The following is a 25,057-nucleotide window of genomic DNA, read 5'->3' on the forward strand; positions in this document are numbered from 1 at the left end:
GCACATCCTAATCCAGTATAACCTTATCTTAACTTGATTACATCTGCAAAGACCCCATTTCCGAATAAGGTCCCATTCACAGATACGGGGAGTTAGGATGTGGACGTCTCTTTTGGGAGGTACCATTCACCACGCTACAGAGCTGAGACTCTGCACAAGGGTGTTACCCCAGGAGTCGGGTGGCTCGTGCAGGACCCCTAGAGGTACAGCAGTGGGTGGGGGAGGCACGGCTCGTGGTTGGAGGGCAGAGCGGGGCAGGTGGTCTAGGGGGGACAAAGCCTTGGCCTGGCTGCCTCGGTGCAGGGCCCGGGATGTACACGGGAACCCCGTGGGGTCCTGCCAAGATGCGGGCTCTGACTCGGCAGGTCTGCGTGCTTTCACACTGCGCTTCTACCCTGCTCCCAGGGCATATGAAGCGGCCGGCCCTGGACCATACTTGGAGGCGTGAGGACCGTGCAAGCCTGTTCCCCATGAGCCATCAGAAACATCCCAGGGAAGGGGCCCCCAACATCCACGCAAGCCCCTGACCCACTATCCAGTGCCCCAGAGGTAGCCCCAGACAGAGACCCCCGTACTGGGTACACTGGGCCAAGAACCGTGGAGAGGGAAGTGATGGGTCTGGAAGAAACGTGCCCACAACCCTGATTATGGATAGAGGGATGGATAGAGATTGAGCCTGGCCAACAGGCTCTAACCATAGGTTCCCCACTGCTCCCATCCTCCCCCGGGCACCGCAGGCTCAGAGGAACCCAGTGTGAACACTGCTTCCCCCTGCAAGAGAGGGGCCCTGGGTGTCAAGGTAGGGTCTGGCGCCTGATCCAGAGGACGGCCCCCAAAGTGGGTTTCACACATGAGGGGTCCAAGAGGGGTGTCATGTCAGAGACCCCCTGGGACAACACACGTGATAGGAATTGAGGGAGGAAAAGGTCGTGGAGACAGGCGGCCCAGGCCTTCCTTCTTAAGGAGCCCCTCCTCCCACCCTACCCCCCAACGGCAGTGGGGTCAGCATCCAGGGTTCCCAGTAAACGGACAAGAGCAGCTTGTGGCCAACATGTTTCCTTGCAACTGAAATCCATCAGCAGTTTTCAAGTCCAGCCTCAAAGCTGGGACATTATTTATGCCCATTGGCGATTGCCAAGAAGACCACACACTAAAATGCTGGCTGTGTGCTGGGGGTGACCGAGGCCCGCACTGCCCTGACGGTGAACTTGACCCCGGCTTTGGCAGAATTGTTAAGGCCGCGGACACGCAAACCCTGCAAAATCAGTTTGCTTTCATGCTGCTCTTCGGGGCTCCTCTCCTCGCCCCGGGGCTGGTGGGCTGTCGTTTCTCCGTGTTCCTACCCGAAGCTGGTGTGGGCCGTCATGGCATCTGCTTCCCATCTTTGTGGATGTTGCTTTTGAAAAGCAAGTGAGGAACTGACTGAGGGAGGATGGGTGCTGCTTCCACAACAAACTTTGGGATGCACCGTCAGGTGGTGAGCATATCTGAGCTCCCAATGAGGCTCAGGACCCTGTCGGGGCCACGTGTGCAGGTCCAGACCCTGCTCAGCCACTTCCTGGCCGGGCAGCCTCAGGCAAGTGGCTTCCCCCCTCTGGACCTCAGTTTTCCCATCTTAGGCATGGAGGTGATGGCCCGTTCTTCCTCCCGGAGGGGTGGTCATGGCACAGGCAGGGGGACGTGTTTCTTGCAGTTTCCAGCTGAGTTTTTGCAGGCATGAGTGGTTTCTGAGGCGTCTCTGGGGCTTGGATAAGCGTGATGATGAGCGGCCCCTCCTCGCAGGCTGGGCGTTGGGGTGGGGGTCCTTGACTCTGAGGAACGTGAGGTCTAATCCCGACATCCTCATGTATAAAGGACAAAGGCGCAACAGACATTCTCAGGGACTTGTCAGTTTGGAAGCAAACCCCATCCCGCCTGGTGTGGGCGCCCTAACCTGCCGTGTGGCACAGGGATCAGATCCCTTTACAGAGGGAAGGAACTGAGGCTCTGAGAGGCGGGGCAAGGAGACCAAGGCCACCGGGCCCAACAGGGGCAGGGCCAGCACTTGAACCTGGGTCGTGGCTCCCAGTGTCACGCTCTTTGCCCTGAACCATGTGGTCTTCAGCCCCCCACTCCCATCCCCAGGCTTAGTGCCTCTGCCATGAGCCTCTCCTACAGTGGGATGTTAGGGGCCATTGTCTAGTCCTGAAGCTCTCATTTCTCCACAATTCCACCATTACGCATTCATTTCTTTGGCCCTAAAGATTTTATGTCTCTTGGGTCTTAAGTGCTGAGGCTTTTACACGCCCCACCTGACTTCCTTTGGGTCTGTCTTGGTTTTGCGGAAGCATACTTGCTATAAAGTATATTCTGGACACTTTTTAAAAGTCATGTCTTTAAAGTTCCCCAAGGGCAGCTCTGCCCGGGTCCCAAGTAGGCGGGCTAAAACCTGTGCCACTCTGGCTGCAGTTCTGACGTCCTCCAGCGTCTCTAGGCCCGTGGTGTGCCGGAGTCAGCTCTTTCTGGCTCATCAGGAATTCTGCCAGCGGGGTGTTAGCACTTTGGTAGCTTGAAATAGGCCATGGCGGGAGTATTTACACTGTGGAAATTGGCAAATGCTGCAGCTACAGATCAGGGTTGGTTTTTTCTTCCTGAGAGCAGGGGAGCTGTGGAGGGTTGCATACCTTACTGGCATCTCCTTACTGGCAACTCCCTGCTGTACGCCCATGTGTCTCCCTTTCCTTGGAGAGGTCAAGTACCTTCGAACGTGTCTGTTGAATTTTCACTTCTCATTATGACACTTTTTTATTTCTGCAAGTTCTGTTTGGTTCTTTTCCAAGTTGGCTGTGTCATTTTTTAATAGTTTCCTGTCCTTTGCAGAACCTTTCTGTCCTGAGGTTTATTTCTTTAAACAAGGTGAGCACAGTTGATTTATTATCCATCTAATCCTCGCAGAGTCCCGAGGCTGAGGACGTCACTTCTGCTGGTTCTCCTCCAGCCGTCTTCGTTCCTGGTGGGCCTGGTGCCCTTGCCCACTGACCACCACCCTTATGGAGCCCATGATCGGGGCGGGGGGGAGTTCCCCAAGCCCAGGAGGAAGATGCCCTTGTCCAGAAAGGCTTGCATTCGTCACATCTGAGGGCATTATAGACAGAACCACCTTGAGCCAAGGTCACAGGCTGAGGTTCCCAGACCCACTGGGGCCGTGGCCTTTCGGACCAGGACTTCTTGGGGAGGTCCTCATTCCCTCCCTTTCCTGCTCAGCGCCAGGACTGCCTTCCTTGTAATTCCCAGGGTTGGAGGAGGGAGCCCTTTCTGGGTCACCTGAAAGTGTCATCTCATGGGGGTCCGGCTCCATGGGGGAGGGTCTTCTGTTAGACTTCCCATCTTGGGTGGGCCTGGGGCAGAAACCTCCCTCCCCGCTCCAGGGCAAGCGTCTGCATCGGTAGAAACCCCTTGGATGGCATGGTCTTGGTTGCTTCTCTGGGTCTTCTCAGGTCTTCAGCAACTTTAAGACGTGACATTTATTTTATTTATTTATTTTGTCCAGCATTTGGTGGCAGGCCATTGCGGGACCCTGACCCCTGGCCCTCCCCACGCCCACGCCACGGTGCGCAGCCCCGGCGGTTCTGTGGCCTCCAACCTCCCCACACCAGAGGGACCAGAGTCAGGACAGAACCCACGGCTCTGGGGCATCTGGCTCAGGGAGGGGACCCGGCATCTCACGATTTCTTCCTGCAGGGACGGGTTGCTGTCGGGCCGGGCACCAAGGTTTAAAACATCCTGTATGTGTTCTTGTCCAACCGGTCCCACGACCCCTTTCCCCAATCCTGCCAGATATTTCCCTGGGAGGGACCCCACTGCTCACGTAAACAGCAGAGCGTGTTTTCCCAGGGAGGCCAGCCCGGGCACTGGTCCTTGACCACCATCGAGAGAGCTCGCCACGGACTCGGAAGAATATATTTTGGGTCTTTGCATGCGACTGAGCACTGGGCACAGAAATAAACTTGGGCTGTAACGGGAAAGAGGGGGTCTGCCTCGCGGGGCCGTACATGGTCACTTCTCGGTCATTTCATGGTGCCCCCGGGGCTTCCTGGAGCTGGGGAGGCGGCTTCAAGCTTCTTAGCCAAAGGAGTCCACGCAGGCGTGGTCTCACCAGCCGCAGGGTCACGGAGAGAAGCCATAGCCCCAGCCACGGGGCTGGATGGAAGTGTTAGGAGCATCAGGGACTCCCCCAGCTGTGAAGCAAGTCTTGTACTGCAAAGATTTGCAGATGAGCAAAAGGGGGTTCAGAGAGGTTGAGTCACTTGCTGGAGACAACACAGCAGCCCGCCAGGACTCGGACCCAGGCCGCCCAATCCATGGCTGCCCCCGGTGCCCACCCACCCCGCCCCTTGAGGGCAGCAGGAAGAGCTGGGTTCCCCTTGCCCGAGCCCCCGGGCTGCCTCCTCTGGTCCACACTAGTCCACGCGCCGCCGAGTCCCCAGCCCTGGGCCGTGGTGTCAGGCTCCAGGCTCCCTGCAGGTGTGCCTCTCGCCAACCAGCACACCTCGAGCCTTGCGCATCTGGTCCCTGTGCCGGAGCACCCTGGTCCTGGAAGCAGCCTCAGGACCCGGCTCCTGGACCCGCTTCTTCGAAGCTTCCAGCCACTTTGATGAGCTCCGTGCGCCAAGCCCTGTGGGGCTCTGACCTGCCGCTTCATGGTGAGTATCGTGGGCCAGGCGGCAGCTCCAAAAGCCGTCCTCCTGGAATCTGCGAACGTGACCTTATTTGGAAGAAGGGTCTTGGCAGATGTAAGAAAGTTACTCATCTCTGCACCAGATCATCCTGGATTCGTGTGGACCCTAAATCCAACAACAGGTGTCTTTGGAAGAGAAAAGAGAGGGAGACTTGAAACACAGAGCCACACAGGGGAGAAGGCTTGTGCAGATGGGCACAGAGGTTGGGGTGATATGGCCACAAGCCCAGGAAGGCCTGGGGTCCCCGGCGGCGGGGCAAGGTGAGAGGGCCCCTCCCCTGGAGCCTCTGGAGAGAGCGCGGCCCTGCCCACACCTTGATCACAGACTTCTGGCTCCAGAACTGGAAGGGGATGGATTTGTATGGCTAAAGCTGCCCAGTCTGTGGCCATTGGCTGCAGCCTGCCCTGGACGCTCACAGTGAACTTGCAGGGTGTGAACCTCTGGGCTCCAAGGTGAGGACAGCGGCAGGATCACCCTCACGGGCCTGTCGTGGGGTTAAATGAGTTAATACGCACAGATGCCTGAAGCAGGGCCTGGCACGTAGCGAGCGCCCGGTGGGTCCCAGCCTCCTCTCCCCCCACCCCGTCGTCATCATTGTTAGGGAACTTCATCCGCTCGTTCAGTGGACACGTGCAGCATCTACACTGCCCCGACGTGGGCAGCAGGGCCCGTGAGCTGGGAGGCTCCGGACAGGACTCGCCTGCCTGCTGGGGCCACATAGACAAGGCCTGTGCGGTGACACTCAGGCCCCGGGGAGAGGCTCGCTCTTCTGGTTGTGGGGGGCATGGGCGCCTCTGCATCAGAGGTGGAGAGACGAGCTGGAGTTCTCCCAGCAGGTGTGGCCCTTCTCTCGAGGTGAGGCAGGAGCCCCACGTCTCACTGGGGCCCGAGGCTGGCGCTGGATGAGTGTGTTTGGACCACGGAGGATTTTTTTCCTAAAAATCAGCCCCAAGTGACTTTGACTCCGTTGCCTTTTGCCAAAAACCTGCAGTGATCCCATGAGCTGTGTACACTCTGAGGCTGGCGACGGGACCTGGGGCTCAGAGCCCAGCGCAGACCCGAGTCAGCCCCATACCGAGTCCCAAGTGCTGGCCACACACACCCCCTGCCGTGGCCTGGCTCCCTTCTGCCAGGACCCCCGGAATTGTGGAAAGGTGAAGTGGGACCTCAACCTGGGGGCCCAGCGTGGGCTCCAAGCCCCCGGGGTCCCCTTGAGACGGCTGGTGGACTGAGGACCCCACTGCCGTAGGGCAGCTCTGTCTGAGGGGAATGTTGTGTTTCTTTGCTTTTTGTTGCAATGGGGAACCCCAGTTATCTCGGGGTGATTGGGAAGTCTGCTGCTGTTACCTGCGTCTTAGGTGGGGAAACGTGTTATTGCCACATTGATGCTATTCGCTCAGTAAAGGGAATCTCTTAAACACGAAAGGTAAGGGGGACAGAGAAAACCAGAAACCTCGAGAGTTGTTGGGATGTGCGTGGTCTCACCCACGATTAAGAGTGTGTATGGCCCGCATGTGAACCCGGGTTCCCACACCCACCAGCTGCAAGATGCCAGGCCCTGACTTTCCACCCCCAACTTTATTGAGGAGTAATTGACAAACATAATTGTGCATATTTAAAGTCTACACTGTGAGTGATGACTTGGTTTACACAGACACCGTGGAATGGTTGCCCAGATCAAGGTAATGAACTCGCCCGTCACCTCACACAGCTACCTCTGTGTGTGTGTGTGTGTGTGTGTGTGTGTGTGTGTGTGTGTGTGCTGAGAACACTTTGATCTCTCAACACCTTTCAAGTGTACGATACCGTATTAGTAACTAGAGTCACCCTGCTGTCCATTAGGTCCGCAAAACTTAATCTTATAACTGAAAGCTGGTACCCTCTGACCTATCTCCCCATTCTCATCCCCCCACCCAGCCCCTGGCAAACACCGTTCTACTCTACGCCGTTTCTATGAAATCAGCATTTTTTTAATTCTACATATAAGTGATACCATGCACTGCTTGTCTCTCTGACCCATTTCACGTAGCAGAATGTCCTCCAGGTTCATCCACGTTGCCACAAATGACAGGATTTCCTTCTTTTCTATGGGTGAATAATACTGCACTCTATATGTCTACACTCCCTTGATCTATTCATCCGTCCAAGGACGCTTAGGTTGTTTCTGTATCTTGGCTGTCGTGAGTAATGCTGAGTGAACGAACGTGCTGATGTCATTTCCTGGGGATAACCACCCAGAGCTGGGATGCCTGGATCACTCAGTGGCTCTAGTTTTAATTTTCTGAGGAACCTAGGCGGTGACTTAATCTCTCAAGCCTCAGTGTTCCCCTCCGTGAAGGGGGTGCAGTGGCCCTGCCTTTCCCATAGAGCTCGTTGGAGTCACTTCTCGAAGCTCTTAGCTTGTGCGGTTCCTGGTGGGGCAGCACTCAGGGGCCCTCAGCTGCCCAGTCCTGTCATTCAGACACGCTGGACCAGAAGTGACTTGTCCAAGTTCACAGCAGCTTAGTGGGGGCGGGAGGCTGGACTCGAATGCAGCATCACCTCGAGTCCTCTCACGTTAGGATAAAGGCAGTGCTGACCCAGGGAAGCCGGAGGGTGGCCGGGTCCAGACAGAGGTGTGTCCTGACCCCACAGAGATGCCCAGAGGGGACCACCTTCACCATCACCTCCTCACCTCTGCTTGGGCACCCCAGGGACACCAAGTACGTCCACTCAGTCGAAGGGCCTGGGCTCTCAGTTGTGCAAGGTCTTCTGTGGCTCAGGCTGCCCTGAGGCCCCTCGGCTGCCCCTCTGAGAACTTCCCAGGTGTTGTGGGATCGGGTACCTCCCTCCAGGCACCCTCCTGGCTGTTTATCATTCCCGTGGGACCTGGGGGAGCCCTCCCAGCCCCGCAGCTTTCTTCTATCATCTGGAAGGAGGGGATTCTAGCAGTGCCTCAAAGCATCGTCAGAGGAGCCATGAGGTGACAGGCAGAAGCAGCTGCCCAGTAAACTGTTGTGGTCCCCGAAGGTGAAAATGGTTTTCAGCCCCAAACATCTGCCCACTCTGACCAAGGACCTCTCCCCTCTTTCTAGACGAAAATTCACGGGGTTGGATTTGTAAAAATCCATGCACCCTGGAACGTGCTGTGCAGAGAGGCTGAGTTTTTGAAACTGAAGATGCCGACGAAGAAGGTGAGCGGTGACGTCCCTACTCCACAGGGGTCGTTTCAGGGCTGCCCGGCAGGAGAACGTCATCGGGCGGGTCTGAGTTGTTACGAAAGCCCAAGGGAGCTTCAGCCCCCCCACCCCCGCCCCGGGAGGGCAGGAGGCCTCCCGTGTCCTGCGGGCGGAGAGGATAACCTGCTCCCCCAGAGATGCCACAGGAGCCCGGGAACTTCTCATAGATACAAACACAGTGAAACTTCCCGCTCTGACCGTTCGTTATTTCAGCTAATTCATCAGACTCATTTTAATTCCATTTCCTCGCTTGCTGGGGCTTTTCTTCTTAATCTCTGACAACTTCAGGCTGGGAAGCAGTCTGCCAGTGCGTCCAAGGAGCTTAGCGAGGCGTCGGGGTTTACTTTTGTCCTTGGGGAGGAAAGCAGGGGGGACGAAGCTGTTCTCGGGAGTGAGTCAGCTCCCAGCTTCTCAAAGCCTCCAGAATCCTTTGGATTACCTCTTTTTAAACAAAAGTGAAGTTGGGGGAAGTTCTCTGGAATGTACTAGAATTGCCCTTTTGGCTGGGATCTCCCGAAACTCTGAGCTTTCAGGCTCGTCTAGAAACGCGGACGTGGAGGGGGCATCGTGGCCCATCCCCGCCCCCTGTTCCCAGGCCGGGCCGTCTCTGTGGCAGGGGGCTAGTTCCCTGCCCGTCTCAGAATAGATTCCCAGAGTCATGGCTCAGCAGATGACATGCGTCCCCCTTCCCTGCCTCGCCCACAGCTGTATCACATTAATGAGACCCGTGGCCTCCTGAAAAAGATCAACTCCGTGCTCCAGAAGATGACGGACCCCATCCAGCCCAAGGTGGCGGAGCACAGACCCCAGACCACAAAGAGGCTCTCCTATCCCTTCTCCCGGGAGAAGAAGCACCTGTGAGTGGGGACCCCCCCTCCCGCTTGCCCTTCCCGAGGGCCACCGGCTGTGTGGTGATTCCACCCCGTGTTGGACTTGGTCCTCTGAGGCCAGAGGGAGTTCTCCAACCCCCAATGAAGTGGGGATTTCAGCCCCTGGAGCATATTCTCATAAGAGCTTGTGGTTCTTGAGCACAGAAGAGGCCCTGGAAATAATTTCCAAGGTCATTATTAACTGAGGAGTTAAGGGGACAACAAGTCTTGTCCTGCTGGGTGACACTTGGGAAAACTAGCTTGAGCCCATGTGAGGGAAGGCCTGGGCCTGGGATTAAAGCCCCAAAGCAGTGGCCTGGGTACCCGCCCCCTGCCCCGCTCTGTCCCTCTTGGGATGTGTCCCGAGGAGTTGGGTCTGGTTAGCTGCATCTCCTGACGGCTGCCGAGCTCTGGGCACCAGGAACCGAGAAGCAGCCCCGGCTGGAGTCCTGAGGCCCCAGACTCGCAGCCAGCGCGGCTGCCTGGCAGGGCTGCACCCATTCTGGAACCTTCCCTCCTCCCCTGCTACTGAGGGGCAAGGGGGCGTAGCCACCTGGGTCAGCGGCAGCAGCAAGGCCTCCGTGGGGCCTCACTGGGCAGAGCTGGAGCGAGGGCAGGGGTGGGAATAGAAAGCTTGGAGTCTGGGGATCCTGTGGGGATAGGATGACGAGCTCTAGGGGATGGGAGGCTCCTGGACACCCCCGGTCCCACAAGACATGAAGAGCCTCCGCTCAGAACTGGGGCTTCCGCCCTGGCCAGGGCATTAGTCACAGGGCCGGGGCCCCATGCTTCACTTGCTGTTTCCCGATCCTCCGGGGGATAAGACATAAGAGAGAAGGAAGTGGCTCCGGCCCAACTCCTCCCACCAGCGCCAGGACCCAGGCCCCCGCGCATTAGAGGGAGACGCCCTCTTTCCATGACCCCCAGGGCCCTGGCCCCCTCCCTTGGCACCCCCTGCCTTGCCAGGCTTGGCTCACCTCCAGGCTCTGGGCCACCCCCAACCCCGAGTCGCCCTCTCCGGCTGTACGCTGAGTGTGTTGGGAATCGAATAACGTGTTCCAGAGACATCCCTCTGCCCTCAGGAAGCCTTAGGAAATCTCTGTGTGACCCAGGACCTCAGGACGGAAACCATTTGGAAATTATAGGGAGACTGCCTTAAATAGTAAAGTGTCCGATGGTGGGATCACCCCAGGAGTGCAGTAGCAGAGACTAAAATCTGCCCCCGAGGGTGTCATTGGAAGGAAAAGGGATCCTTGGCGAGGGAGGTCTGACCACAGTTGCCCCTGGGGTCACTTCCCACCCACGGGGGTCTCCCAGCCTCCCCGAGGGGTGAGAGGATGTACAGACTCTTCCAAATGCCCGGGGTCGGATCACACCCGGCGTGCGGACCGAGCTGCGTCAGTTTCACGGTCACCGCTCACGGGGGTAGCGTGGTCCCCCAAGGCCTCGGAAACCGGGAGCGCTGACTCCAGTGAGCTGTATCTCTTTTTGTTCCCAAAATTTCAACAGATTTGACCTGTCTGACAAGGATTCCTTTTTCGACAGCAAAACCCGGAGCACGATAGTAAGTATCGCTCCCTCATGGGAATCCATAGCTCCCCAGCAAGGTGGCCCCGGGAAACAGGATGATAATTTCATTTCAGCCAAGCTCCTCTGGGTGGAAGGGGCTCTAATTGTCTGCGACAGAAATAATTAGAATAATAAAGCCAGCGGGCTGCAAGGGGCCCAGGGGATGGCGGGGGTGGAGCAGCAGGGAAGAAGCAGAGGGATTCCAGACCCACTGGGTTATTTCAAAATGTTCCCGCATCTTTGCAGTTCCCAGCACGCCTCTCCAGCCTCCTTGCCACTTGCCCTTGGTGGAATCTGTACGTCCCCATCTCTCTGGGGGTTTGTGAGCAGGCAGGCCTGGCAGGAGTGATGGGGTGGTGCAGGCAAAGGGACGAGGCTTTGGGTAGACTTCCAGAGCCTCGCCAGACAAGCAAACTGTGGCTTGAAATCTGACCAGGCCGCCCTGCCCTACTCCAGGTATTGGTTTAATGTTTATCCATCGGCCGCCAAGTTGTCCACCAGCCAAGCTGGGCTGTGCACCGCTCAGGACCCAACTTCTGTCTAAACAAGTATTAACCTCTCAGCCAAGCTGCTGCTTCTCTCTCTTCCTGGCCCAGAAAGCCCAGCCTGGCGAGGAGAGGGGCGGGGCTGGCAGGAGGCGGCCGCTTGACCTTGAGCAGATAACTGCCCCTCACAGCCACATCCTGAGACGGGTGGGCACCCAGGCACGGGACAGCGAGTGGTGTAGGCTGCCTTGGCGTGGGGGGCTCAGGCCACTGCCTGGACAGACAGAGCCCGGTCCCATCAACCCTGTGTCCCCTCCCAGCCTCGCGACTCGCAAACGGGACGAGGTGGTGTCCTGCCCAAAGGGCAGCCGTGCGCCCACACCAAGGGTAACCTGGATGCAGCGCCGGGAACATAGCCGCTGCTGTGTTGACCATGTTACTGATGAAACTAGCAATTCAATCTCATAATTTATAATAAACAATGAGGAGCTCGTTTATGCAAAAACGTCAGCAGCCGATGTAGCTCGAGGCTGACATGTGGTCCAGGAGGGGTAAGTTCTCCCTCTTGGAAACCGACCGCTCAGGAGAACCAGACGCAGTTGAACCTGAACGGTTTCTCTTTTTCTCTGTCATTTTGGGATGGGAGAGAATTGGAATGGCCAGCTGGGGGAACTGAGGCACGCGCCGTGTTTCCATATGTATGTGCACCCCAGTTTTTACATTATCTGGAGCCGCCAGGATGCTCCTGGAAGCACAGGGCTGGGTGCAGATTCGTAAATTCATTCTTTTTTTTTTACTTTTTTTACTTTATTGTTTTATTTTATTTTACTTTTTTGACCACACCATGTGGCTTGCGGGATCTTAGCTCCCCGACCAGGGATCGAACCCGGGCCCCTGGCAGTGGAAGTGCGGAGTCCTAACCACTGGACTGCCAGGGAAGTCCCCGTAAATCCACTCTTGCTGTCGGGGTGGTGGCCTGGGGTTGGGGTCGTATGTGAATGGAAGCTCTAGGCCCCCTCTCGTGGAGAATCCACTTTAAAATTGAGCTCAGACCATGATCCCCAAGTCACAGAAGGCAATTCTATCCGAGCCAGTAAATGTTAGCTGAACGATCCATGACTCCGATTACCTCTGGGGTGGGGGGCACTCTCTCCCAGAGACCCTGAAGGCCTGTTTGTAAAACACCAATGCTCCAGAGAAACTCTTTGGTGACTCAAAACTTTGCCCTTGGTTAGTTGGACCCTGTGGTCTTGAGACCCAACGTCCTTCTAGACAAAGATATAACAGTCCCTCCTGTCTCCTTCCCTGTGCTGCTAGCATATCGGGGCAGCCCTGTGTGCAGGCGGGTAGGAGTCGGGATCAGCAAGGAACAATGGGGAAGGACCTGAGGTGCTGGTCTTAGGACTTGGATTTTCAGCCTGTAGGCACTAGGGAGCCATAGATGGTTGCGGAGCAAGGTCCTAGAAAGATCACTGCCAGTGGCCAGTCGTGGAAGGGCAGATGGGGTGGTTGTGAAGGGGGGCTGTGGCTGCACGTGGAAGGGAGGAGGTGGTTATGGGAGAATCAGCAAGGTCAGGATGAGGCCACTGATTAGATTCAAGAGGTACCAGGGAGAGAGCCAGCTAGCTGGGTCATTCATCCATTCATTCGTTCATCAGTCAGTTACTGAGCACGTGGTGTCTGCCCAAGATGGGCAGGAGGTGAGGGAGGCAACAGGCACATGGCAGGGGTGGAGTAATCCGGGACAAGAGAGCAGAGTTAGGGAACTGCCTGGAGGTCCAGTGGTTATAGGACTGGGCACTTTCACCGCCAGGGCCCATGTTCATCCCTGGTCAGGGAACTGAGATCCTTCAAGCCGAGTGGGGCGGCCAAAAAAAAAAAAAAAAAAAAAAGAGAGAGAGAGAGAGAGAGAGCACAGTTAGAAGGCAGAGAAACAGGGACGGTGGCTGCTCAGTGACCTGTTGGTTAAGGTGGCTCTGTAGCCATTTAGCTCTCAGGGGAGAATCACTTCTGGCAAAAGAAACAGCCATGGTGAAGGCCCTGTGGCCTCAGGAGAGGGTTGGCGAGTGAGTGGGGCAGCCAGGAGGCCAGGTTGCTGGGACAGGGCTGGGCGGACGGAGAGGAGGAGAGAAGGTCAGATGGCCCAGGGCCTGGGGGGAACTGGAGGGTGGGACCTCGGGGGAGTCTCGAGGGGCTAGAGTGCCCTGACCCACGCGTCTATGGCACAGGGCCAATTATTTTCACCCCATTTTGTGGGTGGAGAAACTGAGGCACGGGGCACGAGGTAGTTAGCGCAAGACCACACGGCTACAAGGACGCAGACCCAGGCAGGCAGACCCCCAAGCCGGGGCTCCTGAGGCGGCGAAGTGAAGTGTTTTGTTCGTAAAAGGGGCACAGGTTTCTAGAACATTCAGGGCCACACCCGAGAGTGGTCGTATCAGCGGAGTCCTCATGCCTCTGAATTCCAGCTCACCTCTCAGCCAAAAGGGGCCGAAACCCACCCGCAGAGCGCACAGGACCCCCGTACTCCTGAGCCCAAGCGTAGCGTGGGCCCTTCGAGGTGACCTTGTTCCCAAGAACGCCAATCCTGACCGCATCCTTGGGGCATGCAGGAGGCTGGCGCTGGTAACGGTCACCACCTCCCTTCCCGGTGACCCGTGATGGTGGAGCTCTGGTCCCCCCCTTGTCTCCACAACAGGTCTACGAAATCCTGAAGAGAACAACGTGTACCAAAGCCAAGTACAGCATGGGTAAGGGCGTGCTTGGGGCTTGAGCTCAGCGCTCCTCTCGCGGTGTAATCTTGCCTCTCCATCTTCTCCGTGGGAGGCGGGTGGCCGGCCTGGGGTTTTTTAGAGGGTTTTGATTTAAGGCTGGTGTAACAGTCTCAGGCAGGAGGGCCGTTCCAGGACCAAGGGGCGGTTTTACGACCCTTTTAAGCACGAAAGGATCCTCCTCTCTGGCTTGAGGCATCTGTGGTGGCCTGTGGAGCCTCTCAACGCAGAGGCGGTAAATCCTGGCTGCTGGAAACTGGAGGGTGACCGAGGGGTTCTGACCCTCTCTTGACCTTCACAGTCCAGGGGGAGGTAGTTAGGGTTCCAGCCGGGGCAGCAGCCAGACACACACACAGTCTAGAAGGTGCCCCACCCGGGCCGTGGCCTTGCTGGAAGGGGTGCCCCTCGACGTGTGCCCCTAGGCGGAACCTGCCGCAAAACTGGCCCCGCTGGGCTCTTCGGGTACCGATTTACAGAACACCTCAACCACAGGTGCAAAACCTTCTCGATTAAAGCGTGCAGAGGGAACGATCCCCCCCGCCCCGCGCCCCGCCACGCAGGTCCCTTGCCCACCACCGCAGGCTGAGTTTGCTAAACGTTTGCAAAACGTTTCAGGGCAAAGTGATGCCTTTTCCCGGTCTTTCCCCCCTTCCTGTTGAGCCGCTTCATGCCCCGCTGAGAGCGGAGCTCACAGCACAATCCTTCACGCTCTGGAAGCATCTGAAGATCCGAGCCTGTGGTTCAGGAGAGATGCCCTGCCTATTGGCTTCCCGGGAGGGAAGGAAGCGAAGTACAGGAGGACTCAGATGCTCGCAGCTGAAGTCTGGGGCAGGCCCAGGATGCAGCGGGGGGGCGGGGTGACAACACCTCCAGGCTCAGCCAGGCTGCCCAGGGTGGCCAGTGGTCAGTCACGGGCCCACCCTCTGGGCCTGAAATTTCTAAGCCCGTGTACTAAGTCGTGGCGGGGGACATACTTTCAGGAGTTGAGAGGAGGCCAGGAAAACTGTCCCCGATGGAGCAAGGTCCTCCAGGGGGCCCCCAGCCACCAGAAGTGGGGAGAAGCATGGGTCTAGTCCCAGCGATGCATCTCAGAAGTCAGTCTCCCTTTAGCGTCCCTGTAGCGTCCCTTCTAGTGGAGACTCGTGCGGTTGCTGTGAAGGTTTGCAGAGAGTCCAGGGTCTGGCGCTTCTCAGCTAGAGCTGATGCCCGCCCCGGGCCATGCTGTGGCCAGTTCCCTGGCAGCGCTGGTTCCCAGAGCCAGTGATGAAGCAGAGAGATGGAGGGGCCTTCTCTGCACCCCATTTCACACTGGCCTTGTCTGAGAGCCCTCCTGACCTCCAGATTCATGGATGGGTTCGGTCTCCCACCAGCCTCTGTGCCAGGAAGGTCCCTACCCTCAGGGAGCTTCCATTCCGGAGGATGGAAACAGATGAGAGATGACAAGGTGAACCAGAAGACAATCTTGCAGGCTGAGGGAGATGGGGAGCGATGGGGGATGTAGAGCCAGTGATCAGAGGTCCTTCTGATGAGATGACATTGGAGGGGCGAGGCTTCCGGGTAGAGGGCGCACCTGTGGCAGCATGGAGTTGAGAGCATTCTAGGGGCCGTGGGGGGCCAGTGAACCTGAATCCAGCCCCTTGTTCATGTTTTACTGCAGCTGAACTTTCCACTCATGGGGCTTTGGCCACGAGCTCCCGCCTGGCTCCGGTTTGGATTTCTAAGCGTCCCTAGGTGCCCTGACCATTCCGGATCACTAGCTGAGGAGATGGTCTATTTTTAAGTGGATTTCAGGGAGTGCCTTTCCCACCAGTGTCACAGCTCAAGAGTGGGCTGGCCACTGAAAAATCTGACCCCCTTACCACCTAGAAAGCCTCTTCATCCAGGCAGAGGGTTCTGTGACCAGCAAAGGGCTTCGTGGAAACTCCTGGGCAGCCCTGGCCCCCGAGGATGTGTGCGAAGCAAGATTCGATCTCTGGGAAGCCCCAGACCCATGCGTGGCCGGGCTCTGCCTTACCCCCTCACGACGCTGTCTTCTGGGGCCGGGTGCCCGAGCCCACACCTCTGGATTCTAGGAGGTGCAGGCGTGGTTATTTTTATCCTGCTCCTGAAGCAGGGCTTCAGGCAGCAAACAAGGGGCCCGGCCATCGTTCCCCGGCCCCCAGGAGTGCCGGACTGTGAGTGAGCGCTTTGCCCCCCCAAATGCAGCTTTGATCCTTTCGGGCCCTTTTGCATGTAACTAATAGCCGGATGTATAAACAGGGCAAGGAGAGGGAAGAAAGAAGGACTCTGCCCTTTTAAGTAAAAGGCGAAAATGTGGTAAATACGGTAAGTGCCTCTGCCCCCGCGTGGGGCACGCAGGCCTCCTCTTTGGCTTTTCCAATCAACCTAAAATCTAATTCCAAATTGTATGTGTGTTTTCTGACACCATCAATTTTTCCATCCATATTTTTTCTCATGATTCAGCTTTTCTAACCACTTACAATCCCCCTTCCTCACCTGCAGGTTTGCCCTCCAGCAGGCGGGGGTAGCTGGTGAATCGCAGGTTTGGGGGTACCTCCTTCCTCCCAGATGTAACTTCCTCTCGGGGTTTCCTCTGTGTCTTCCTAATTCTGCCAATAGAGCATGTTTTTATCATCTCCTAGTCGAACCCGGGGAGGAAACCCCAGAAAGGTGGTCGGGCTCTGGGCAACCAGGTGTGGCTCGCTTTGAGAAAATTCTCGGTGATTGAGACAGCCCTGGGACCGCTCTGATTGAACACGGAGCCGTTGGAGACCGGCCTGGTCCGTAATCCTCTCTCTGCCCTTGTTTTCAAGGCATCACCAGCCTGCTGGCCAACGGCGTTTACTCGGCAGCCTACCCACTGCACGACGTAAGTAACCTGGACAGACATAGTTCAACCCTGCGCGTTATTTGATTCTCCAAGCCCCGAGGGCCACACCCCCCAGGGAGCTCTAGTTAGCCTGTGGTCGGGGCTTCCTGCTTTGGCGCTCCTGTAAATGTCAGCCGCTCCCGGCCTTTCCTGGTTCCCCAGGTGGGCACCAGAGTTACACACAGAGCCATCTATTCTTACCGAATCATTCCACCAAGACAGGGGCACTTGTGGTAGAAACTCTGCACGGCCATATCTGAACTTCACGGCCAGCTGGTCCACAAGAAGTTTCCCTGGCTCCGTCTCCCCTACCCCACCCCGCCCGGGCTCTGGCAGAATGACCAGAGAGCTCTGTTTCGTATCTATTTCTGCAGAGCAAGTGGCCAGTTTCCTGAGCCGAATCTCCAAATCCCACTGGTATCCCCCTGACAAATATAGCCTGTGGCCACGGCCGCGTTGTCTTGGCTTGGGATAGAGAGAGAGAAGATTCTCTTCTTATTGTCTCTATGGAAACAAGGACTAGAGTTCAACAGGGCACTGGGGATGGGCCATGGGGCCTGAGCAGTGTGGGAACTCCGGACAGAGGATCTCTGGAACTTTCCAAATGTGCGTTACTGCAAAGGCTAGGAGAGAGAGAGGACAGGCATGGGGGCCCGGGGACCCAGATTCTAGTCCTGGCCGCTCACCCCTCTGTGACCTTGAGCAGAGGCAGCCCCTGTCCTCTCTGAGCCCCAGTGCCCCCATCTGCAAGTCAGAAATAATACCTGCCCTGTCCAGTTGCCAGGGCTGCAGAGGGTGTTAGCAGGAATTCAGAAACAGAAGGGCTTTCAGTAAGACGTTGGACGAACGGGGGGTGGGGCCGGACAGCAAAGGGCTGTCCACCCGGACCATAGACTCAGAGGGAAAGATGCTCAGCCGACCTGCCGCCGTCCCCCGTCACTCACTGTAAGGATTTGGGCTCAGCTGATCCCGTTTGCCCACCTCTGTGCCTCCGTTCATGCTGTTCCTTCTGTCTGCAGTGCTCTTCCCTCCTCCTCTGCCTGGACAACCCCTCCCCAGGGCAAACAAAGCATCCCCATGGAGCCTTCCTTTCCCCGCCTCCCCGGCACGGTTGAGTCTTCCCCTCTGGACCTCCGTGCTCCCTGTCCCACAAAGACAACACTGTTTGGCCGCCATTCATCACGCGTGCATCTCATGGAAGCCTCTGCACCTAGTAGGCGCTCAATAAATGCAGCGTGGGGTTAAGTCGAGGTGTCTTGGTGGTTGACCTGTTGCGGGCTGAATGCTTCGAGGGAGGACTCAGACCCCGCAGGTCCCGGCTGGCACTTCCGGCTTCTCCCTAGAAGGCGCCTCGCCCATCCGTCCCATCTGTGCCACTCAGGTTTGCTCAGCCCTACTTGGCCTTTGAGCTGTCACTCCTGCCAAGATGTCAGGGACAGAAGCCGAAACGTTTCAGGGCCTCCCTGCCTGTTTGATTCAGCCCTTTAAGTCTTGAAAGGGAAAGGGGAAAGATCCACATTTCTGAGCGCCTACCGTATGCGAAGAACTGTGTCTAGCGGGAGCTTTATCTCATTCAATCTGGTGCAAACACGGAGGCTCAGAGAGCTTTAGTGACTCGCCCAAGTTCACACAGCCCCTGTGGAGGAGCTGGGGCCAGAAGCCAGCCCTGGCTGCACCACCACCGCGTCCTCCCCTGGAGGCCGACGCACCCCTCTTCTCAGGCTTCGCTGCCACATTTGTCTTAGGAATCAATTCTAGCAGCAGTTTAAACCGACGAGTACAAGACTTCCACTGAGCCCCCAAAAAGCACCTCCAAGATCCTCACGTTAGAAACTCCTCGCGCACCGTCATCTTTGTCCCTTACACAGCAGTAGGGAAGCCCGCCACGTGGGGTTTGTTCCCACTTTACAGATGGGGAAACTGAGGCTGCAGCTGCTCAAGCAACTTGCCCACGCGCACACAGCCAAGGAGTGGAGCCCAGACCCTCTGGCTCTGCTTCCAGGGCTCTTTCCAGCGGGATGATGGATCTCGGTCATCTCGAGGGAATATGAGATTTTACATCCATGAATTTTCCGTTCAGCTGATGGACACACACCCCGTTAAGGACCAACGCTGATGTTCAAATATTTGGGGAGATAAATCCTCTGAAGCTAGCCCCGTGGACCCCATGCCTTAAACAGAGGATGCCGGCTGTCGCGAGGCTGCATCTCGGCCTCTGGCGGGCAGCAGGCCCCTCCCGCGCGTGTACGCTTCTCACCATCTGCCTCTCACCCCTGAGCTGTCCTGGGTCGCATCTCAGTGCGTGGCCCAGAGCATCCCACCCTCTCCAGGGCCTTGCTTGCCGTGTTCACTCACTCATTCATTCATTCCACAAGAGCCTCTGCCAGGCCAGGGGCCGGGGTCGTTGCCAACCAGACAGCAGCCTGTTAGGACTGCACATAGAGGAAGAACCTCCTACTCCATAACTAGCGTTCGAATCCGGAGAAGGACTTGGCGTTTCAGCCACTGCTGGGTGGCTTTTTGGCTTCCTTCCTGGTTGGCAACTGCCTCCTTCAAGGTCACCGGCTAGCTGACCTCTACAGAAATGAGGTGCTGCTGGAATCGTGGGCCCATCTTAGACAAGAGGGACAACTCTGGGAAGGGGATAGGTTGGGTTGGGTGGAGAGGGCCCCCGAAGACCCGGGGGGGAGTTCATTCAAAGACCACAGGAATCGGTTGCCCACCTGGTGGTCAAGTTCTCCCCGCCTGGAGGGGGCTGGCGGGGCCGGAAGGGGGGCCGCGGAAGGAGCTGGTGAGAGGAGCGGGCACCAGGCAGACCTCCCAGAGCCCTCAGAGCTTTATCTGCCCGGCAGTCCTCAGGACCGGTTGGCCAGACTTCTAGTCATCAGTGTCACCCATCGGAATACCGGGCTAGCTTTCGACCTTTAGACACTCCTTCTCTTCCATTGGATGTGGAGACCTAGATCCAAGTCCCAGGTCTGACCGGATTTTTCTGTCTCTCCCAGGAATGTCAGTTTGCTCCTCTGAGCCTCGGTGTTCCCATCTGTAGAATGGGAGCATTGGACTCCCCGATCTGTATGCATTGGGATCATCTAACTCATGGTCCCTCCCGGGACACTTGAGAGGAAAGGGGGCACCACCCTAGTGGGACCTGGGATGAGACGCCAGGACCCTCCTGGCAGAGTGGGATGCAGTTCACCCTGTTGACAATCCCTCCAGCCCCTGAAGCCCCCTTTCCTCTGTGTCGCCAGTTCCAAGGACCTGACCGCATTCCCATCCTGGACGTCGTCTCTGTGTCGAGGGGAAGGCGCTTCGGGCTTTCCCGGGACACTTTTTATTCTAGGAGGAGGGGGCCTGGGCGCTCTTCCGCACCGTGTGAAGTTCTGTCCTGGGACTAGCTCACCTGCGTAGTGGGGGCAGCTGGAGTGCATGTCTGGAAAGGTTACAGGACAGTAAGACACCTTTCTCTCTTTACAGGGAGACTATGAAGGGGAGAACGTGGAGTTCAACGACAGGAAGGTAGGTGCTACAGAGCCGGGAGACCGCTCCTTGGGGTCTGGGGGTCTGGGGGCCAGCGGGGAACAGGGGCTCGGGGGTCACGGCACTGCAGCCCCACATCTGAGCGAGAAGGTTGGTGAACTCCCCTCGTTGGACTGTTTTCCTCTCTGATTCTCAAAAGCATCCTTGGCAGGTTGTCCGAGCATGTGAAGGGAAGGGACGAGCCCCCCGCCTGCCCTTCCTTCCTGCACTGGCCTGGGCAGCTTAAAACCCATGTCTCACCGGATCGGTCAGAACCTCCAGGGCTCTTTGCCGACCTTTGGCCTAATCCTGCCTGGCTTCCGGGAGAATAACTCTGGGAGCCACGGGGCCAGCGCCTGGAGTGCACCGGCCCCCAGCAGCACACGGGAACATGATGGATGGTGGTCAAGCCAGTTTCTCAAACTCACTTGACCTGGAAACCTTTTTAATGGGAAAGTTATGGAGCTGGTGTCCCATGAGACACACTTTGGGAAATGCCTAGTGATCCTTTACTCTTCAGCGGTTCTCCCTAATTCCACCCACCCCGCATCCACGCCACCACAGCCACTTCTCCTTCCCTCGCGTGCCCACACCCGGATCCCAGCCTCCCTGCCTCCACATGAGCCTATCCCAGCTCCCCAACAAGCCCTGCCCTCCCTCACCTCAGGGAGCAGCCCTCCCTGGGCTCTGCGTTCCTTTCAGCCCCCCTTTGTCCCATCTCTTGCTCCCCAAGTACGGATCCTTCCAAGGTGCCGGGTAGGGATGTTTCCCTGAGAACCTCACAATGGAGGCCTTGTCCCAAATTGCAAGGCCCAGGAGACTCTGCGTGTGGAATGCTCTGTTCCCACCTCCCTCCAGCCCCCCATATGTGTTTTTAAGCCTCCGGTACTTGATACAACTCGCCTGCCCGCCCGCCCGGGAATCCAGCTGAAGATGCTATCTGATTTAGCACAAAAATTACATATTTGGTTATTTTTAGTGTAACATCTGGCATTCGTCTGAGAGCCCGTGACTTGCAGACCTCCTCCATCCCGTCCACGGGCCTGCCCTGCACCAAGCCTGGCCTCAGAGCCCAGCCCCCTTCGTCCCTCTGCAGCCCTCTGCCACTGCCTGGTGCCCTTCCTCCACAGAGACCCTCTTCTGGCCGTTCAGCCTCCAGGTCCGAGGCCCCTCCGCCCCAATCTCCCACCCTCTTCCCCATGCTGCAGCCGCACTGCCGCCTTTCTAATCTAAAGACAACTTGGCTGATGGTCGCGTCAGTGCCAAGACTGTCTCATTCAGTCATTACTCAGGAACTATTTACTGGGCACTATAGTGTACTGGCCCAGCAGACAGCTCCAGGTTTATCCAGACCCAAAAGCTCTCTGCCTGGAATGCGGCCCACTTTCCACCCCGCTCTCCTCACTTAACGTTATGTCCCAGCCATGAATACAAAGACTGGTCCATGATCAGGGAGTATTGGATGAGTGGATGGACGGATGGGTGGGTGGATGGGTGGATAGATGGACTGACAGATAGATGGACGGGTGGATGGATGGATGGAGGGAGGGAGGGATGGATGGATGATGAGTAGTGGTGGGTGGATGGAAGGAAGGAAAGAAGGAAGGGAGGAAGGGGAAATGCCCCAGATACGTGTTTGTGTCCTAACTCAGAGAACTCTTTCTCCCATGGTCGCTGCATCTAAAGTGATCTGGTTCTGAGTATTTTGCTTTCACAATGACAAAATCTGTGGCATCCCGTCAGTGGCAGGAGCCCCAAGTGCCTGAGGACAGAAGGGGGGACGTAGCCAAGCCAAGGCCCTGGTCCTGTGCGGAGCTGGCAGAGCAGGGGTACAGTAGGGATATTTCAGCAGAGGCAGGCCTGGGCCAGGGCTGAGCAAGGCCACAGCTATTGGCCTGATCTTCGGGCCACAAACGCTCGGGGCCTTGGGGCCAAGCGCTCCTTCCTCCAGGATTGGGGGGCGGGAGGGTTACTCCAGGTGTGGATTGAGGTGGCCTCATTCCTGTACTGCACTGAGAGCCACGGGGCCCTGGCCCAGCATTCATTCATTCATTCATTCATTCATTCAACAATTACTTACTGGAAACCTGTTATCTGCCCTGTTTGAGAAGCTGGGGATGACACAGACCAGACAAACCTGGTGCCTCCATCCTAGGGGGAGACAGCAAGGGTTGAGTACATACACAGTAATTAAGGACAGCGTCAGTGCTGTGATGGACCTGCCCAGCCACATGGGCCCAGGTGGGAGGTCTGGGCGGGAGAGATGCCGGTGGAGGGAACCAGGATCCCTCTGAGGTGCAGGTGCTGGAAGGCTCCCAGGGTCACAGTGACCAGAGCCACCGGTGCCCAGCTGACCTGCCTCAGGGCCCCCGACACCTCCCACCTGCTCACAGACTGAGGGGCCCCCAGAGTTCTGCCAACCATAGCCGGGAAATCTGATGCTTCATTTCCTTACGCTGACAGCTACAGGGTGATTGACGTTCTCTTCTTGGCAGGAAGAAAAGTCCACCGAGGTAAAGTGGTTTATGTAGAAAGCTGAAGTGTGCCCCCATCTGCCACACCTCTCAAGGGATGGTGGCTTGCCTGCTGTGGCCAGTCCCAGCGGGGAGGCCCGGGAACAGGGTGACCAGCATGACGAGGACAAGCCTTCCAGAGCGTCTGTCCGTGCCTCCCCTCCCCCGCAGCAATCTCCACTCCCTCCCTTTCCATCCCAGGGTCTCTGCCCTCATTCCTCCCCACTCCCTCCCTCCCTCCCTCCCATCTGGCTGCTCTGATGCTCCCCCAGCTGGTCTATGGTGTAAATTTCAGCTGACTTTCTTTCTTGTTTTTTTTTTTTTTTACATCTTTATTGGAGTATAATTGCTTTACAATGGTGTGTTGGTTTCTGCTTTATAACAAAGTGAATCAGTTAAACATATACCTATGTCCCCCTATCTCTTCCCTCTGCATCTCCCTCCCTCCCACCCTCCCTATCCCACCCCTCTAAGTGGTCACAAAGCACTGAGCTGATCTCCCTGTGCTATGCGGCTGCTTCCCACTAGCTATCTACCTTACGTTTGGTAGTGTATATATGTCCATGCCACTCTCTCGCTTTGTCCCAGCTTACCCTTCCCCCTCCCCATGTCCTCAAGTCCGTTCTCCAGTAGGTCTGTGTCTTTATTCCTGTCTTACCCCTAGGTTCTTCATGACATTTTTTTTTTCTTAAATTCCATATATATGTGTTAGCATATGGTATTTGTCTTTCTCTTTCTGACTTACTTCACTCTGTGTGACAGACTCTAGGTCTATCCACCTCATTACAAATAGCTCAATTTCGTTTCTTTTCATGGCTGAGTAATATTCCATTGTATATATATGCCACATCTTCTTTATCCATTCAGCTGAAGGGAGGAAGCTGCCCGGTTGGTGACTGGTGACGGCTGCTTTGCTTTTCCAGAGGTGCTTCATGATCTCATCAGAGTTTGCTGGCTCAGACCTCTCCTTTAGAGAGTAAAACTGTAGGCTTTTCCTCCTTTTCTGCGTAATCAGACAGATGGCACATAACAAGCCCCCAGCACTTCGCTTCACAAAGCATGAGCCCATCTGCGTCCACTCCATGACCTGGGAGGAAGGACAGACTCTTTCAGTATCAAGGAGGTGATGGAGCTCAGAGGGGAGGGAGTCTGCCCTGGATGCCCAGCGGGGCTCAGAGGGGGAAGGCCTGGCTCAGATCACCCACTCGGGACGCTGCCCAGGACACCGACTCCAGACCCAGCAGAGCCACCGTCCTAGCAGGGCAGCACGGCTCCAATTCCTGGACCCCTTCTCCTCTGAGATGGGGGGAGGCCCTGGGCATCCCAGTTCCTTACCCAGAAGCTACAGAGGCTACCCCACCAGCAGCCAGACTTGTGTTCATGCTGAACACATCCTGCTTGTGCCACTTACAGAGAGACTTAAAATCTAAAGAAAGCTACTCTTATGAAGATCAGAGCAGGCAAAACCCAGGATTCTGACAGCAAGGTTCGCTCATAATTTATTAAGAATGGCTTTAGCTTTTCTATGTTATTTTCCTCCCTGTTTTTTCCTCCCTACTTATTTTGTCCCTGTGTGCTGACTTTTGATGAAACGCAGCACCTCTGTTCTCCTGAGTATTATTTTCAGAGCTGCAGAAGGAGAGAGGAAATGGCAAAGTTTGCTAGAAGGTCATTTCTAGGGACCCCTGACTCTCTGGTCTGTGGAAGCTGGCCCCGTCCCCGTGAGCCTCTTAGACATTTTTAATTTTCAGAGACTCAGTTGAAGGCATCTTTGTGCATAGAAATCCATCCCATCAGCTCTGGATCTTCCAAGTCAGTGGGGAGAATGTAATATTAGCTCAGGCTGCTATGACAAAATACCAGACTTAAACAGAAGACATTTATGTCTCACAGTTCTGGAGGCTGGAAGTCCCAGATCAAGGTGCCGGCAGGGTTGGGTTCTGGTGCAGGCTCTCTTCCTGGCTTGCGGACAGCCGTCTTCTCACTGTGTCCTCACACGGCCTTTCCACTGTGTGTGCACATAAAAAAAGAAAGCTCTGGTGTCTCTTCCTCTTCTTATAAGGACACCAGTCCTGTCAGGTCAAAACCCTGCTCTCATGACCTCATTTAACCTTAATTATTTCCGGAAAGACGCAACCTCCAAATACAGTCATGTTGGGGGCTAAGGCTTCAACCTGTGAATCTGGGGGGACACATTCAGTCCATAGTCTAGAGTATTTTGGGCGATGATATCAAAGGCTGTGTTCGGGGACCACAGCAGAATCTGTATATAGGAGACCCCCAAGTTTTTAAGTCCAAATATTAAGAAAAGGAAAAAGGATGCAAGCCAAGCTTTGGTGTACAGGAGAGTCCTGGGGCCCACGGTGAGTTCTCACGGGCATCTCCCACCCCTGCTTCCTGCCAGCAGAGATGGGCAGCCGAGGCCCTGGGTTCCCAGCTGGGCCCCAGCTCCCCTCCAGCCAGCAGTGTCACCGTAGGCTTTGAGTTAAGGTTGGTAGAGCATTAATTACCCACATGCATGGGATT

At 56.5% G+C, this 25,057-nt stretch overlaps 1 protein-coding gene across 1 annotated transcript in view; it reads left to right on the forward strand.

Moving 5' to 3' along the window:
- The window catches only part of ANO1 (anoctamin 1), a 158,944-nt gene that overhangs the window by 84,319 nt on the left and 49,568 nt on the right, over nucleotides 1-25,057 (forward strand). Inside the window, exons 4-9 of the mRNA XM_065883194.1 lie at nucleotides 7,793-7,891; nucleotides 8,642-8,793; nucleotides 10,315-10,369; nucleotides 13,558-13,609; nucleotides 16,444-16,499; nucleotides 19,977-20,018. Coding sequence (XP_065739266.1) covers nucleotides 7,793-7,891; nucleotides 8,642-8,793; nucleotides 10,315-10,369; nucleotides 13,558-13,609; nucleotides 16,444-16,499; nucleotides 19,977-20,018 — 456 coding nt within the window. The remainder of the gene's footprint in view (nucleotides 1-7,792; nucleotides 7,892-8,641; nucleotides 8,794-10,314; nucleotides 10,370-13,557; nucleotides 13,610-16,443; nucleotides 16,500-19,976; nucleotides 20,019-25,057) is intronic.

The sequence above is a fragment of the Phocoena phocoena genome, chromosome 8, assembly GCF_963924675.1.
Source record: "Phocoena phocoena chromosome 8, mPhoPho1.1, whole genome shotgun sequence".
NCBI lineage: Eukaryota > Metazoa > Chordata > Mammalia > Artiodactyla > Phocoenidae > Phocoena > Phocoena phocoena.